Source organism: Trachemys scripta, chromosome 3, assembly GCF_013100865.1.
Source record: "Trachemys scripta elegans isolate TJP31775 chromosome 3, CAS_Tse_1.0, whole genome shotgun sequence".
Taxonomy (NCBI): Eukaryota; Metazoa; Chordata; order Testudines; family Emydidae; genus Trachemys; species Trachemys scripta.
In genome coordinates this window covers 157,632,496-157,648,272 of record NC_048300.1, presented here as the reverse complement: position 1 = coordinate 157,648,272, position 15,777 = coordinate 157,632,496, and the positions used below count along the sequence as shown (strand labels likewise).

Genomic DNA, 15,777 nt, shown 5'->3' with positions numbered 1-15,777 from the left:
TAAACGTTTCAGAGCACCCTTCACTCCTAGTGCCTCTGGTAGAAACCGAGGGCACTCCGAACCTTGCAGCATTGATTCCCAATTCCCTTTCCTATACTATAAATATAGGGTCTGATCCTGCCATCAATGAAGCCAATGCAAACCCCCCAGTATCCACAATGGAAACAGGACTGAGTCCACAGGGGAAAAAAAACCTGTTTTAAAGGAAGTTGTTTTTTTTTAATCCTCCTTACAGCTTCACTCTATCCAGATCTGACTTCAATGGAAACTGCCAAGTCCTCTCAGTTCCCAAGAAGTGCTCCATATCTTGGAGGACTGGCTCTTGTAAGCCCAACATACTAATTTGGGAACATGGCATCACCCTGTTAGTGACCCAGGATGATACATTATGTCCATACTCAGTACAAAAACCATTTTCTTCGATAGCAAAATCCTGGAGAACAGGGTGACTAAGTAGTACAAATTCAGGAATACACAGATGCACCTTTATTTGGTGCTGAAGTGAGTCTAATATGTAAAAGAGGAAAACTATAACACCTTCAACTTGTAGCAGAAATTGCTAAATCAAACTTTGGGAGGGGAACACCCCAAAAAAAAAATCTATTTCACTTGATTTCCTGCAGTTGACATGTCTGCGTAGGCAGGATAAGTCCAGTGACATGCACTTTTTTGTATCACTCCTAGAACTGACACCTTTCTCCACTTGCTACAAATACCAGAATAAACTTCGTCTGTTAAAATAAAAAAGAGCACAGACCGAGGTGGTGGAACATCAAGCTAAAAAAAAAAAAAGAAATTAAACACTGCATGATCAATGAGGATGTAACTGAGCCTCTGAATCACAGCAGACAGTGGGGAAAAAAAATCTGCTGTTAATTAAAAGTACTAGACAGATGTATCCTGCAACAATGGGAAGCGCAACACTTTTCTGTAGGAGCGGGACTCCAAACACAGAAGAATTATAACAAAGCAGGGAAAGTTTTCGCAAACTCAGATTTTGAGGAGGAAATGATCTAATTTCCCCCATTTACTCTTGACTAGGATTGTTCACATAATACAATAAAGAGGTGCACAAAACTAAGTTTCCTGCCTGAGAGGTCAGACCCTGCGTTCCTGAAGCACCTAGCTCTCCCCTGGGATCCAATATGGATTTAGGGGATGCAGGACCAGGCCCCAGTGCATTCTGCGTTGGAGATGTATGAGTTTAAAGTCAGCTTACGTTGATTTGGACATTTAGGTGTTTGTTTTTTAATCATTGTTGGGCTGCTGACCAGATTGATTGGCCAATCTGATTGGTCATCACCTGGTTCCAGCCAGGCACCCTGAATCCTGGCGAGAAGAGAGTCTCCCGAGGGGGGCTGTGCAGTTGGGTCTCTCTGGATTTAGCGGAGTCCCTCCTCTCGGGGGGGAAGGGGGTTCCCCTTTTCCAGGGCGCTGTTGCTGCGGGACACGCTGCTGCCTGGGGACACCCCGCGCCCGGGCAGCGTGCGGGGCTCCTGCCAGGCACCTCGGGCAGGCAGAGCGCAGCGCAGCGGGCGGTGCGGATAACGGATCGCAGGGCTCCGCTCCAGCCCCAGCTCCAGCCCCAGCCCGGCGGCAGGTGCGCGGGGAGCCCGGGCCCGGCTTACCTTGCTGTGCCGGATCTCCAGGTTCCTCACGGGCCGAGGCAGCGCGGGCGGCTTCTTGTCCGGCTGCCCGTTCTCCACCGCGCCGTTCATCGCAGCCATCGCGGGAGGGGACCGGACGGGAGCGAGCGCCGCGCTCCGGCTGCCCCGCTGCCAGCCCTGCCTCTGCGGCTGACAGCCCGGCGGCGCCGCCTTTAAAGGCTCCCGGCCGGCGAGCGCCCATTGGCTCCGCTGGCCGCCCAGGCCACGCCCCCTCCATCCCCGGGCCCCGCGCGGCGGGGCAGGTACAGCTTCCCCCGGGGGCGCACCGCGCCGGCTCCCGGTCCCTCCAGCTGCAGCAGCTGGCCCACGCTGTGGCCCTAGGAATGAGGGCCGGGCTCAAACAAGGAGGGGGGTTGTAAGTGTCTCACTGAGCCGGGGGGGTCCTCTGGGGAGGTCAGCTGCATGGGCACAGGGGATGGATCCTCCCTGTGAGATATAAAGGGAAGGGGGGAGGATTGGATAGCAAATTAACCTACTAATAAAATTGCATAGGTCCAAGAGCAAGCCTGGAACATGCAGCGCAGTGGCTGGGCACCGAACCCACGAGCTAGGTCGCTCCGGTCTTTCAGGGCAACCAGGGACCAGCTTCCCCCCCCCCCCCCCCCCCCCCCCCATTAAAAGTTTAGCCACTGTCTTTGGAGCAGGGTCAGCTTCCACCGTGGTTGCGTGCTGCAGCGTAGGCGAAGAGCTTTGGCAACATTGAAAACAGTTACACTCATCCCAACAGAAGAGCATATGATTGACCATCTCAGCACTTGGCACAGGTATCCCATCCCTCCTCAACAGGTCTGAGATGGGAGGGGCTTGGAGACTCCTCTTTCAAGAGATGCCTGGAAGCGTATTGACTGGGGCTATTTGGATCAAGTCAGGGCAGGCAGAGAGTTCTGGAGAAGGTCCTGTTGGCAGCTCCTATTTCAAACCCTGAAGATCCAGTTTGGGCACCTGCATGACTGCAGGGCCCAGGGAGGAGGTCTCTCCAGTACGCATATCGCAAGCCATTCATGCCTTTAAGTCAAAACTAAAATCTTAACCACAAGGTGTGTGTCACAAGGGGGGGGGGGGAGAGGGGAAGGGAGGAAAGGGCCTTCACCCTCTGTTCCTTGCTACAAAGAGCCCTCATGCACACTGCTGGCAAGTTCAACAGCAAGTGCTTTATTTCCAGTGTGCTATACAAGTCCTTCTCTCCCCAGTATGGCTTTTGTCTTCTTCTTAGGCCCAGGGCAACAGATCTCACTTTTCTGGCCTTCCCTTCTCCTCCCTGTCCTCAGCTGAATCACATGGTTAACCATCCAGTCCTTTACCAATTATCTCCTCAATTTGGCCTATGCAGGGACAGTCGCCACTTGCCAAGAGTGGTGAGTCAACCTCAGGCTGCTCACAGTCACACCTCCCAAAACCAAATATCAGCCTGTTCACACCCTGGAGAACTGACTGATACATACCCATGATGGGTAACTCCACCTATCATGAGCTTCTAGCTAGTTTCAATTTCTCTACTAGCTTCAGTTTCCAAGTGTGGCCTCACTTGGAACTCTGACCCCATTTGCATTGAAGCCCTCTACTCTCAAGGTGACAATAGCATGGATCTCCGCAACAGTGTCCATATCCCACAAAAAAGGCTGCATCTTCCTCATTCGATGTATAGGGAATTGCCCTATATCCCTGTTTCCTGGCTCACTCTCCCCTGTGGATCCTTCTCCTGCCCTCAACTTCATGCTTTCCTCTATGCTGCCTTTGTTTGGAATTCCCTCACTTCCCTGGCGCACCAAACAACTTCCCTTTACTCATGCAACCCTCCTCCCCCCAACCCTGCACACTGCAAACCAAAAAGCCTCCCAAGAATATTCCAAAGAGACAGAAAAAGAAAAATTAAACAAAAACGCCAGACTAATATGATACCTGGATTCCCTAAGTCTCACATGCGTCTACTGTATTATCTGGGTCCGACTTCAAGCCCAAACCTGTCCTAGTTGAGACAATGGCAGTTTTGCTGTAGTGACTTGAAAGGAAACAGAACGGGGGCCTTCAGCTGCAACTCACTTGAGGAGATGATCGGCCATTATGTGTGCGCATCACACCTTGGTCAAGCTATCAATAACATTATACAAGTTGAACATCAGGAGAAGTCCTTTCCTTCAAAGAGCTGTAAGAGACTCAGAGCACGTCCAAAGAGTCAGATTTGGGGCTGAATCCTGCAAAGGCTTACCCAGTTGTATAACTTCAGTCACTGTAAGTAAAATTAGGCATGTATGTAAGATTTTGCAGGACTTAATGAATACTGAGGGCAAGTCAATATATGTATATAGAGAGACAGGTTTCAGAGTAGCAGCCATAGAATATCAAGGTTGGAAGGGACCTCAGGAGGTCATCTAGTCCAACCCTCTGCTCAGAGCAGGACCAATCCCTAGACAGATTTTTGCCCCAGATCCCTAAACAGCCCCCTTGAGGATTGAACTCATAACCCTGGGTTTAGCAGACCAATGCTCAAACCACTGAGCTATCTCTCCCCCTCTGTATCCACAAAGAGGTATGAAAAGTACTCCTGTTCTTTTTATAGAGAGACATGCACTTAGTAAATTTTCCTTGTAGTGTATTTCACATATCAAAATGAAACTTCACCACACTTCCTTTTGTCAGATATAAAATAAATGTTCCACAGAACACATTAAGATGAGTCAGGACACCAGAGTTACCCTACAAAATGTTTTATGGTGTCTCGAATCTCCATGAGAAGTCAGGATTTTGCTTTTATATCTTGGCCAAAAGATTAGCACCACCAATGGCAGTAGGCCCCATAACATCATGCTCATCCCATGGTTAATACGGACTTAGAAGAGAAAGCATTACAACATGAATCATAAGCATCACTTCCTGTATTTCCTTTGAGATCTTCCATCCGGGTAATAACCCAGTCAGGTGCTGCTTGGCTTGGCTTGTGAAAGCTGATAAGTAACACAACATAATATTTTCCACAGCCAGAAGAGCCACATTAGTCACCAATCGCTATCCAGATTTCCCTTGTGAGCTGCAAATACTGAAGGGGACAGATGCCCGGCAATAATAAAAACCAAGTGGAGAGGTGCATGATTTCTAAATAATTTGTGGGGGATATTATTGTTTTAAATACATTTTCACTTTTTTGTTGCAGCTATCCTGGTATGTAGGTGTCACTTTAGGGAATACTGTCATCAAATGAGTCAGACAGAAAATTATGGAATAAATTATGTAGGTAGAAACTATTTATTTATTTATAAACTACCCACCACTTTTGAGCTGGTCACGTCTCATTTAGGCTAGAGAAGGGTCAAAGCAAGAATCTCAGTGAAATCCCCAAATTATGGTGGTACTGAGAAAGTGGAACTTGGATCCAAACTATCCCTAGTTTTCATTAGGGATCACTAAAACTTGGCTGACAAGATTTTGCAAAGTCAAAATCATCCTAGCTTGCCTGTTGCAAAAGTTGGACAAAACCATGACCTTTTGGGTGGAGCAGATCTGGAGTCCATTTGATCTGGACAAGCCTTTATTTCAGACTGGTTTTACAAAACTAAAAACCTGCGCTCGCTGGCCCATCTCAGAGTTATGCATATTTTATGAAGAAGATTTTTTTTGGTCCCCCATAAATTGCAATTTCCAACTGGGCCACTAGGTGGCATGGGGCTATGTGACCAGTCCTTAACCTTAGACCAGGGGTCGGCAACGTTCGGCACGTGGCTCGCCAGGGTAAGCACCCTGGCGGGCCGGGCCAGTTTTATTTACCTGCTGACGCGGCAGGTTCGGCACATCGCTCGCCCGCGTCGCTTCTCGCCGCCCCCATTGGCCCGGGACGGCGAACAGCCGTGGCCAGCACATCGCTCGCCCGCGTCGCTTCTCGCCGCCCCCATTGGCCCGGGACGGCGAACCGCGGCCAGTGGGGGCCGCGATCGGCCGAACCTGCCGCGTCAGCAGGTAAATAAAACTGGCCCGGCCCGCCAGGGTGCTTACCCTGGCGAGCCGAACGTTGCCGACCCCCTGCCTTAGTCCATCCCATGCTTTGCAGCACGGTGGGCTACCCACATTTGCCATCCTTGCCGGTCAACTGCCATTCTCTCCAAATCTTCCCATTTGAGGTGCTGGATGTCGTTCAGAACTGTTCGTTTCCATGTTATTCACGGTCTTCCTCTTGTTTTCTGGCTTCCATTCAAGGGCGGTATATGGTAAGCATTCTTTTTCCATTCTGAGCCCATGTCCCAGTCACTGAGGTCTTCTTTTGTAGAGGATTTGGGAGAGGGTGCCTTATCCAGTCATTTTTCTGACTTCATGTGTCTTCCTATATCTCTGTATGTTATTCCCAATATTCTTCTCAGACATTTGTGATGAAATGCATCCAGTTTTAGCATATCTTTCTTGGTAAGTTGCCATGTCTCACTGATATATGAGCTGATGGCGATAATTCACATTCAGTTTTGTCTTGAGGGAGATGTTTTTGAGTCTTCTAAATGCAGCGTTTGCCTTCCCGATTCTTATTTCCTCAGAACTAGTACCATCTTGGCTGATGGTACTTCCAAGATACATAAAATTGTCCACCTTCTCCAGTTTCTTCTTCTATTTTGATTTCTGTCCCTGTAGTCTCCATTAACAAGACTTTACATTTCTTTGCATTCAGTGTTTCCCAAACTTGTTCCACTGCTTGTGCAAGGAAAGCCCCTGGCAGGCCGGGCCAGGACAGGTTGTTTACCTGACGCGTCCGCAGGTTTGGCTGATCGCGGCTCCCAGTGGCCGCGGTTTGCTGCTCCAGGCCAATGGGAGCTGCTAGAAGCGGCGCAGGCCAAGGAACATACTGGCCACTGCTTCCAGCAGCTCCCATTGGCCTGGAGCAGCGAACCGCGGCCAGTGGGAGCCGCGATCGGCCGGGCCTGCGGACGCAGCAGGTAAATAAACTGTCCCGGCCCACCAGGGGCTTTCCCTGCACAAGCAGCGGAACAAGTTTGGGAACCACTGTTTGCATTGTATCTCAAACTTATCTTCTCCATTACTTCTTTTACTTGGTTTGTGCATTTTTGTAGTCCGTTGGCATCTTCATTGATACGAGCGATGTCATCAGCAAAGTCCAGATCAAATAGCCTTGAATTCTTGCATTTTAGGCCACTTATATCATGGTCACATTGCTTTAATCCATAGTCTTTGACTAGCATAAACAAAAAAGGAGACAGGACACACCCCTGCCTCACACCTATCTTGATGCTGAATGGCTTACTCAATCCATTTTAATGCAGCATTTTGTGTTGGCATAGAATGCCTTCATAATGTTGATTAATTTTGTTGGAATTCCATATTGTTCCACAATTTTCCACATTGTTTCTCTGTTTACACTATCGAATGCCTTCTGAAAGTCCACAAGATTGATGGCAAGACTGCCTTGGAATTCAATTGTGTTCTCGTAATCCGTCTCAGGATGAAAATAGCATCTGTGCACGATTTCCCTTATCTAAATCCAGATTGTTGTTCATGTAGGATGGTATCCATCTTTCCTTTCATTCTGTAGGGGAGGACTGCTGCTAATACTTTTAGTGTGACAGACAGAAGTATTACTCCCCTCTAATTTGAACAATTGTTCAGATCACCTTTCTTTGGTAACTTGATTATGATACTGAGGGTCCATTCTTTTGGCACTTTTTCCTCCGTCCATATTTTGTTGCACAGCAAACAGATGACTGATTCCACGTCTTCGCCTCCATATTTAAGCATCTCAGGATGAATGCCGTCCAACCCAGGTGCCTTGTTGTTTTTCAGCTTCTGCAATGCTTTTTTAAACTTAGATTTTTACCTCAGATACATCTATATCTAGGTCTAATGGTTTATCATTGTTAAATTCCAGTCTTGTAATTGGTTTAGCATTCTTCAAAGTGTTCCACCCATCTAATTTCTTGTTCCTCCTGGGTTTTCAAAATTTCTCCTTGTTTTCCTTTCACTGCGACACTTCTGAATTTTGATCCATAGCCTGTTAACTGTTTCAGGATCGTGTAGACTGTTCATCTTCATTAGCCTTACTGTCTATCCAATTTCGGTTATCTTTTTTGCCTTGTTTCTTTACTGCTTTGTCAAGGTTCCTGTAGGTTTGTTTTGTTCCTTCAGTCATATGTTTTAGTACTAGAACCTTTGGTTTTCTTCTTTTGTCTATAATTTTCCATGTTTCTTCTTCCACTGTTCTTTATTGCTCCCTCTTTCTACCAATTATCTTTTCAGCTGCTTCTAGCAGAACTGTTTTGAAAAGATCCCAGTATTTTTCCACTTGTTTTCTTCAAGATCTTTAAGAGCCTCAAACCTGTTCTTGACCTCTATCTGGTACTCTTTTTGTATCCTGTAATCTTGTCGTTTCTGTGTATTGAGTAATCAGAGTCTGTGTTCTTTCTTTCTGAGCATTTTAAATTTCAATTTGCTGTTTGCTTTCAGCAAGTAGTGATCACTTCCTATATCTGCTCCTCTGAATACTCGTGTCTAACACTGATGTTTTCCACCTCTAACACAGATATAGTCCATCTCATTGTGTGTACGCCCATCTGGTGAAATCCTTGTCTTTTTGTGTGTGTTTTTATGTTGGAAGAAAGAATTGCAGATGCTAAGATTATTTTCAGCACAAAATTCAAGTAGTCTTGTGCCATTGTCTGTCATTGTTCCAGTTGTATGTGAGCTGATGACTGTTTCCCAACTTCTTCTTTCATTTCCAATCTGGGCATTAAAATCTCCCATAACCAGGACAAGATCGTGGTTTGGTATTTCTTTCATGACATCATTCAATTCTGTATAGATGTGCTCTTTGTCCTCTTCACCTGCATCGTTTGTTGGAGCATATGCCTGGACTATGTTTCACTTAACGTGCCGACAGTGGAATCTAGCTGCCAGTAGTTTATCTGATATTGGCTGCCAATTCGGAAGTGATTTCTTTGCAGCACTATTCCTGATGATTCTTACACCTCTGTCATGTTCGGTTTCCCCTGAATAGAACATTGTTTTTTCTCCAGATGTTATCAGACCTTGATCTTTCCATCTAACTTCACAAAGTCTTAGGATGTCAGTTTTATCTCTGTCCATTTCTCTGATTACCTGTGCTAATTTTCCTGCACTATTTAGAGTTTGTACATTCCAGGTAGCTATGCATGTACTCGTTTTGTCCATCAGAATTTGGACCATCGAGTGGGTGACTTCCCGATGGATTTGATCATCTACGGTCAGATGTAGAGGAAGTTAACGGGATAAGGTCTGGCCAGAGGGAATGCATTAGAAAATTGGTAGCATGGAAAGCGCACTGTTAGAATTAATGCATTGCCCTCAGTCTTTATTTTGCCTACCAGGACTGCTCAGCTGAAGTGCCAAGTATTAGTGTTCTAGCAGGACAAAATATCTGGAGGAGAAGTAGAAAGAGGAAGAAGAAATTTCAGAGCAATTTAACAAGTCATGCCAGTGGGTCACTGCCGATGGAGTGAAAACAAAACAACGTGTGTGTCACACCATAAAGGGAGATGGTCTATTTATAGGCCATTGTTGGGAGAGTATTTTAGTCATAACTGGTTTGTTCTTGGTGTGAATTTATGGATATTGGGGGGATAAGTTTAAGGCAGATGTTTTGCATGCTACTCATTCTTTTAAAAAGGTTGCTTGGAAATAACCTGAATATAGGGCATGAGCTGGTGACACAGAAAGGATGGGCAAAAATAATGCACTTTGACCAGCCCCAGGCGTGTGTAGCCTCCCCTAATAACGCCACCCATAAGAACAAAAACTTTTTCACCTTCGAGATCCAAAAACGTTTATTGATCCCCTTGTGACAAAGGCAAGAGTGATCACCCCCATTTTACTCATAGGGAACATGAGACACAGAAGGACAAATGCAGACCTGGCGTAAGCAGCCTCAACTCCCCTCAGCTCAACAGGAGTCTTATCTATTTTTGCCAGTGCTTGAATTTCATCCAGAGAGGTTGGGGCTGGGTCAGGGGGAGTCAAAGGCATCCAATGGGGTCCAACTAATTGATTCACCCAAAGCCGTACAGTAAGTCTGAGGCAGAGCCAGGATTCAAACTCCGGTGTTTTTGGTTCTCAGCCCTACGCTCAGTGCAATAAGCCCAGGCTGCCATCTAGATGGTGAAAAATGGGTAAGCTCGCAATTGTTCATAGATGTGTCAGAAGTAGATGTAACAGGAAGAGATTATTAAAATAAAGGCCACACCACTCTTGACTCACCCTATTGCGTCCAACCACCGCAGCAATATTTACGGAGGTCTGCAATACCTCCGGCATAGCCTGACGCGTTAAGGATGACCGCTTCAGCTCTGGATTAATTTTGTTGTTTTGCATTGTTGCAGAGCCCCGTCTCTCAACACTTTTCTCCCGTCTCCTCTCGAGCATCCGGCACTAGCTCCTTTGCCTTCCTGGTGCTGGGTCGCACGCTGTTTGCTCTTCATGCGCGGCCGCCAGTGAGACCTGAACACACCTTTGTGCGTCAGTTTTGTCTGCCCAGGCCATGAGGGTGAGCTCACTGGTGGGCGGGTCCCTGTCACTTCAAGGGACGGTGCATTGCCATGGCTGTCTCAGGGCCTAATCTGTGCCTCAAGGGCTGCTGGGATTAGATCCAACTACCTCAGGGAGGCATTTTCCCCATGTTTTCCACTCATTTAAATCTTACTGAGGTGGATTTTTGCCTGCAATTGGTTCTTGAATCCTGGGTACTCAGGTCACAGCTCTTGTGCTGTTTTCCAGGTTCACTTGCTTTGTATCCAGGGGAACAGACAGGAAGCCCCTAGATCCTACCTCACTCTCTCAGCACAGTGGTACTGGGGAACTTCGATGGCAATACCTGGAAGCAAATCTGGTATAAAAGCCTGGCCCACTGGCTGACTAGGGAATCGAATGTAGGATAAATTAGTTTAATTTCAGTGTAGCTATGCTGATCTACATCAGCTGGAAACCAGGCTGCGTCTAATGGAGGGGAAACCATTCTGGGTCAAGAGACAGTGTTGGACATCAACTTGTATGGTCCATTGTTCTTCCTACACTTATTCTTTCACCCCACGGATGTACCAGCATCCATTGTAATAGTTCTATGACTGAAGGCAAAAGTTTCCCTACTCCCCCAACAAAACAAATCGTGTTCTAAAGGTAAGAAGATGCAATGAAACAACATAGATATGGTTATGATGCTAGTAGTAAAACACAAGACAGTCTAATCTCAGTCCTAAATGCAAAACAACCATTTGGTTTTCAAAATAGCCCTTTATAATTTACATCATGTTTATCTAACAAAGCAACAGATCGGGTCAAAATAATCTTCTTTCAACCAAATCACAGGCACTGAGCTATGCTTTCTGAAGACTAGGAGAGGCCTTCTCTTTGGTGTTCTGGTGCCCACAAATATTTTGTGAAGTAGGTAGGGAAAGAATAAAATAGCAAAATTTTTCGACGTCTCACATACTGAAGGAGTCTTTAATTCCCTCCTCCCAGCCCTGGTTTTTGCTGGCACCAGGCTCTGGGGAAGTGGGAGCATGAATGGAAGTGAATTTTGTCCTTGGGATGGGATAACCGCTCTTTTAAAATATGGAGCACACGATGAAAAAAAACCTTGATAACTCGTGTTATAAACCAATCAAAGTGGCCCATACTATGAAGCTACAGCAAACACGATTTGGAAGTTTGGAACCACTTCCTGGATTGATCCAGCAATCTAGACCAGGGCATTATTTTGCCTGCAAAGAGCTAGCTGCATATCATCTGCAGGCAAATACAGATTATATATAGAAAGATTATGTCGCTATAGATTTTAGACTTATCCACCTCACAGTGGTAAGAGGCATTGTAGGCAGGTGCACACAGTGTTGCAAGCAGTGGATGCCTACTAAGGATCTTAGGATCCTAAAATATGCTTTTTCCTTCAGCTCCTCTTCGTTCTTATTCATGATCACATCTGCTCTGGGCCCAGTGCCCAACAATTTTCCATTAACGCCTCAGTACACACAGACTTGCACAGCTGAACAGTTTACAATGCAACATGCCCAATGCCATTACCTCTTCTCCCTCCCCAGATCAAGCTGCTGCAAACATTCCTGGTTGCAGGGATAATCATTTGACTTTGTAACATTATTAGTGAGCAGCAGCAGACAGCTCACCCGTCTCAGGTTTTCCCATAGGAGAACGTTGCCTGCTTCAATCATGCAATTAGAAAAAAATCACAGACTAAATTAGGTAAACAAATAGACTTAAAGAAGATACCCTCTCAGGCCCTGATCTTGCAAACACTTCCTGCTTAACTCTAGGCACGTGATCAGTCCCAATTGACTTCACATTAAAGTTAAGCATGTGCTTAAGTTGCTGCTGGATCAGGGCCTTAATGTCTAATTGCAAAATAAGAGGCACGTTTCCCCAATTTCGTCAGCAATAATAAATTGTTATTAACACCACATTTAAAAAACAAATCCCTCTAAAATGAGTCTTTGAAAATAGCAATGGGGCAGAAACCAACCAGTAAGTCCACTTGGGACAGACAGTGATCCTGAAATGGTTTGTTCTTGGACAACATATTATTCCTGCCTTATGAAACACAAACGTTACAGGGAGATTTTAAAGATTTATCTGCCTTATACTAAGCAAGGGATTTTGTTTCATGTGTATGTGCTTGTCTTTCTAGTTAGTAAATATATATTATTTATTTTCTTCCCCTTCTGGGCCTAACTCATCCCTTCCTGGCCTAATTCAGTTTTCTTTTTACTGCTACCTTTTCCATTTCAAGGCCTAGCCCTGTCCTCTGGGGGTGGGGTGTGAAGGTATAATTTCCCCCTACATTATGATTTTATGACTGTCCTTGTAAATTGGCGCTCCAGTAAATAAAACACTTAAAAGCCAAGTACTCGTCCATTGGGCTCCATGATCCCACCCTGCACTGGGATTTGTTTATTTCCGCTCCTAGGTGGGGGTAATGAACACAAGAGGAAACACTGTGACCTGCAATAATAAAGTACGAGTCCCTGCTTTCATTTACAGGGAGGGGAGTAAGGAGGTCCTGGGAGGCAGCTAGGCTTGTCAGAGCGAAAGCAAACACAGAGTGTCCAGTGGTACCTTAAAGACTAACAGATTTATTTAGGCATAAGCTTTTGTGGGTAAAAAAAACCTCACTTCTTCAGATGCATCAGAGAGAGAGAAACCCACCCAGTTTTAAATGATTATATTACACACACGTTGACGGCCCTTTCCCCCCACCCCCTGCCTTGTTAACAAAGGCCCCAGCCTGGCCACCAAGTGCGCTCAGTGCCCCCACTCGCCAGCCCCATAAGGCAGAGTGATAGAAAGAGTGACAATAATTCATTTCAGGGCAAAATATTTACACTGTAAGGGAGCCGTTTTGATGCGGTGCCCCATGGGAGCGGTGCCCTGATTAGCGCTGACTGCAGCTCTTGGAAGGTGGGGTGGGTTCCGAGGGTCTCTGGGGCGGCTGGTGTTTGCACCTGGGTCTGATGAAGTTTAATGGACTTTAACACATGCAAACAACTGCTTTTGTTCCCAGGGACAAAGGCTTTCCCAGCTCAGGCCTGCGTCCCCAACACTGGTGGCATTGTTTCCCCTCCATTGCCTCTTGTCACTCTCCTTGTCAAAGTTTAATTAGGACAACGAGCTTTTCGCAGGCTCATTTCGCACTTCAGCAACTTTCCAACACTTCCCTAACGAGGAAAGAAGGGGCTGGAGAGGCCTGGGCTTTGGGAGGCCCCATAGGAGCTGTGCCCAGCCAGGCAGAGGCCAGGATTCAGCCCAAATGGAGCCCTGCTGCGCCCAAGGGGCGTGTATGTGATCAACCGGACTCAGATCTGCACCACAGACAGCATATGCATGTGTAATAACCATAGGGTGACCAGATAGCAAGTGTGAAAAATTGGACAGAGGGTGGGGGATAATAGGCGCCTATATAAGAAAAAGCCCCGAATATCAGGACAGTTGCTATAAAAAAAAATCAGGACATCTGGTTACCCTAAATAACCAACGTATGCATGTCTGATACATCAGAGTCCCACCTAACCCCGGATCCCTGGAGAACTCTGCACAGTTTGGGAATTCACGCCCTAGCTGTCCCGTGAAGTTCGGTGCTTTTGCATTTGGAGAGGTATTTTCCATTCCCCTTTAGACCACCTCCCCATATCCTGCACACACGCGCCTTCCCTTCCGGATTTTTAAGCCACCCTCAAAGCATAGTCAAAGGGCTGGTCAACACGACCCGGTTAGGTTGACGTGAGCTGCCTTGCGTCGACCTACCCATGGAAGCACCTTCACTTAAATTATGTCACTCCTGCTGACATAAGTGCCTCTCTACACGGATTTAGTACCACCACCTCACAGTCAATGTAGTTACAACAATGCAGTCAGTGTAGATACTGTGTTGCTTCCGTTGACTGTTACCGGCTTTCAGGAGCCATCCCACAATGCCCCACACAGACAGTCCAACCGTTAGAGCACTCCTGGGGAGCAGAGGTGGGAGTTAGGTCGACATAATATTGTAGTATAGACACGGCCAATGGGTTTCCCAGATCTCCTACTCCATACATCTCTGCCCCCATCTTCCTCTCCTGGTTTTAACCTGGGCATGAGAACGGACTGGCAGAGGGACACTATTACCGAGGCTAGGGAAAGAGTCTTTATGCCTATTAAGGAAATGCCTTCTTTGCTTCAAACACAAACCGGCCCACAGAAACCACTTGCTGTTAATGTGCCAGGAGCTGCCCCTTAAAATGGGTTGGGATTCACGATAAACTTCAGGGAGGATTTCTGTCCCCCTCAGAAGAAATAAAGGAAAGGTGAAGCTCTGGCATTAAAATGTGCTCTCTATACAAGAAGACAAGATCCCTTTCCCAAGGGCTGGCTGAAATGGGGACTTTGCTTACGAAACAGTCAGCAAACAGATTCATCCGCCTGAAGAAGCCATTTGGTTATTGTTCCTGCGCCGGATTTACTCGTCAGGAAAGATTAAACCTTTGAAATACTGGGCCGCACCTCAGAGAGCAGCTTGCCAGTGCTGCAGAACCCACCTGAGCATTGAATGCCGTTTCAGAGCCTCGAAGGCCGTATTTCAGTGCCTACCTCCCACTGCAATCGATTTAGACACCTGTTTACCTGTGAGGATTTGGGACGCTCGCTGTCCAAACCTCAAGGTCAGCTGGAGTGAAAACCCTCCCCAGGTACAGGGATGATGTCTTGCTGCTCAAGCCACTAAAACCTATGTGTTAGTGTAAAGGCCTGGTGTGGGGCTGCCAAATCTCACACCTCCTTCAGCACTCCCTCCGTTGGGTCAGAATTCTCAATGTGCAGCAACAGTCAAAAAGGCTAACCGAATGCTAGGAACTCTTAGGAAAGGGACAGAAAATAAGACTGAAAATATCATAATGCCTATATGGAAATCCACGACGTGCCCACACCTTGACTACCGTGTCCAGTTCTGATTGCCCCGTTGCCAAAAGGATATAGCGGAACTGGAAAAGATTCAGAGAACAAAGATGATCAAGGGTAGGAACGGCTTCCGTACAAAGAGAGGCTAAAAAGATCAGTGCTGTTCAGCTTGAAAAAGAGGCCACCGAGGGGTGATATGATAGAAGTCTATAAAATCATGAATACTGTCAAAAAAGTGACTACAGGAGTGTTATTTGCCCTTTCCCACAATACAAAAACCAGGGGTCACCCGATGAAATTAATAGGTAGCAGGGTTAATACAAGCATATGGAAATACTTTTTCCACCCAGCACACAAACAACTTATGGAACTCATTGCCAGGGGATGTTGTGATGGCCAACAGTATAACTGGGTTAAATAAAGAACTAGATAAGTTCATAGAGGATGGATCCATCAATGGCTATTAGCCAAGATGGTCAGGGATGTACCTCATTCTCAGGCAACCCTAAACCTCTGACTGCCAGAAGCCAGGAGGGGAAGACCAGGTGGAGCTCTCCAAAATTGCTCCATTCTGCAAACTTCCCCTGAAGATCTAGTGCTGGCCACTGTCAGAGACCGGATATAGGGCTAGATGGACTTTGGTCTGACCTCGTACGGCCATTCTTATGTTAACTGCATCTTCCCCGAAGGAGGAAGGCGTTTGCACAATGCTCCA

The 15,777-nt window shown here is 46.5% G+C and overlaps 2 protein-coding genes across 31 annotated transcripts in view; both read right to left on the bottom strand.

Annotated features, from left to right (window-relative positions):
• LOC117875210 (aldehyde dehydrogenase family 1 member A3) overlaps positions 1 to 1,780 on the bottom strand; it is a 48,279-nt gene extending 46,499 nt beyond the window's left edge. Inside the window, exon 1 of the mRNA XM_034766291.1 lies at positions 1,629 to 1,780. Coding sequence (XP_034622182.1) covers positions 1,629 to 1,727 — 99 coding nt within the window. The 5' untranslated portion in view covers positions 1,728 to 1,780. The remainder of the gene's footprint in view (positions 1 to 1,628) is intronic.
• Positions 1 to 15,777, bottom strand: part of DST (dystonin) — a 539,328-nt gene that overhangs the window by 174,029 nt on the left and 349,522 nt on the right. The gene's annotated exons all lie outside the window — the stretch shown is intronic.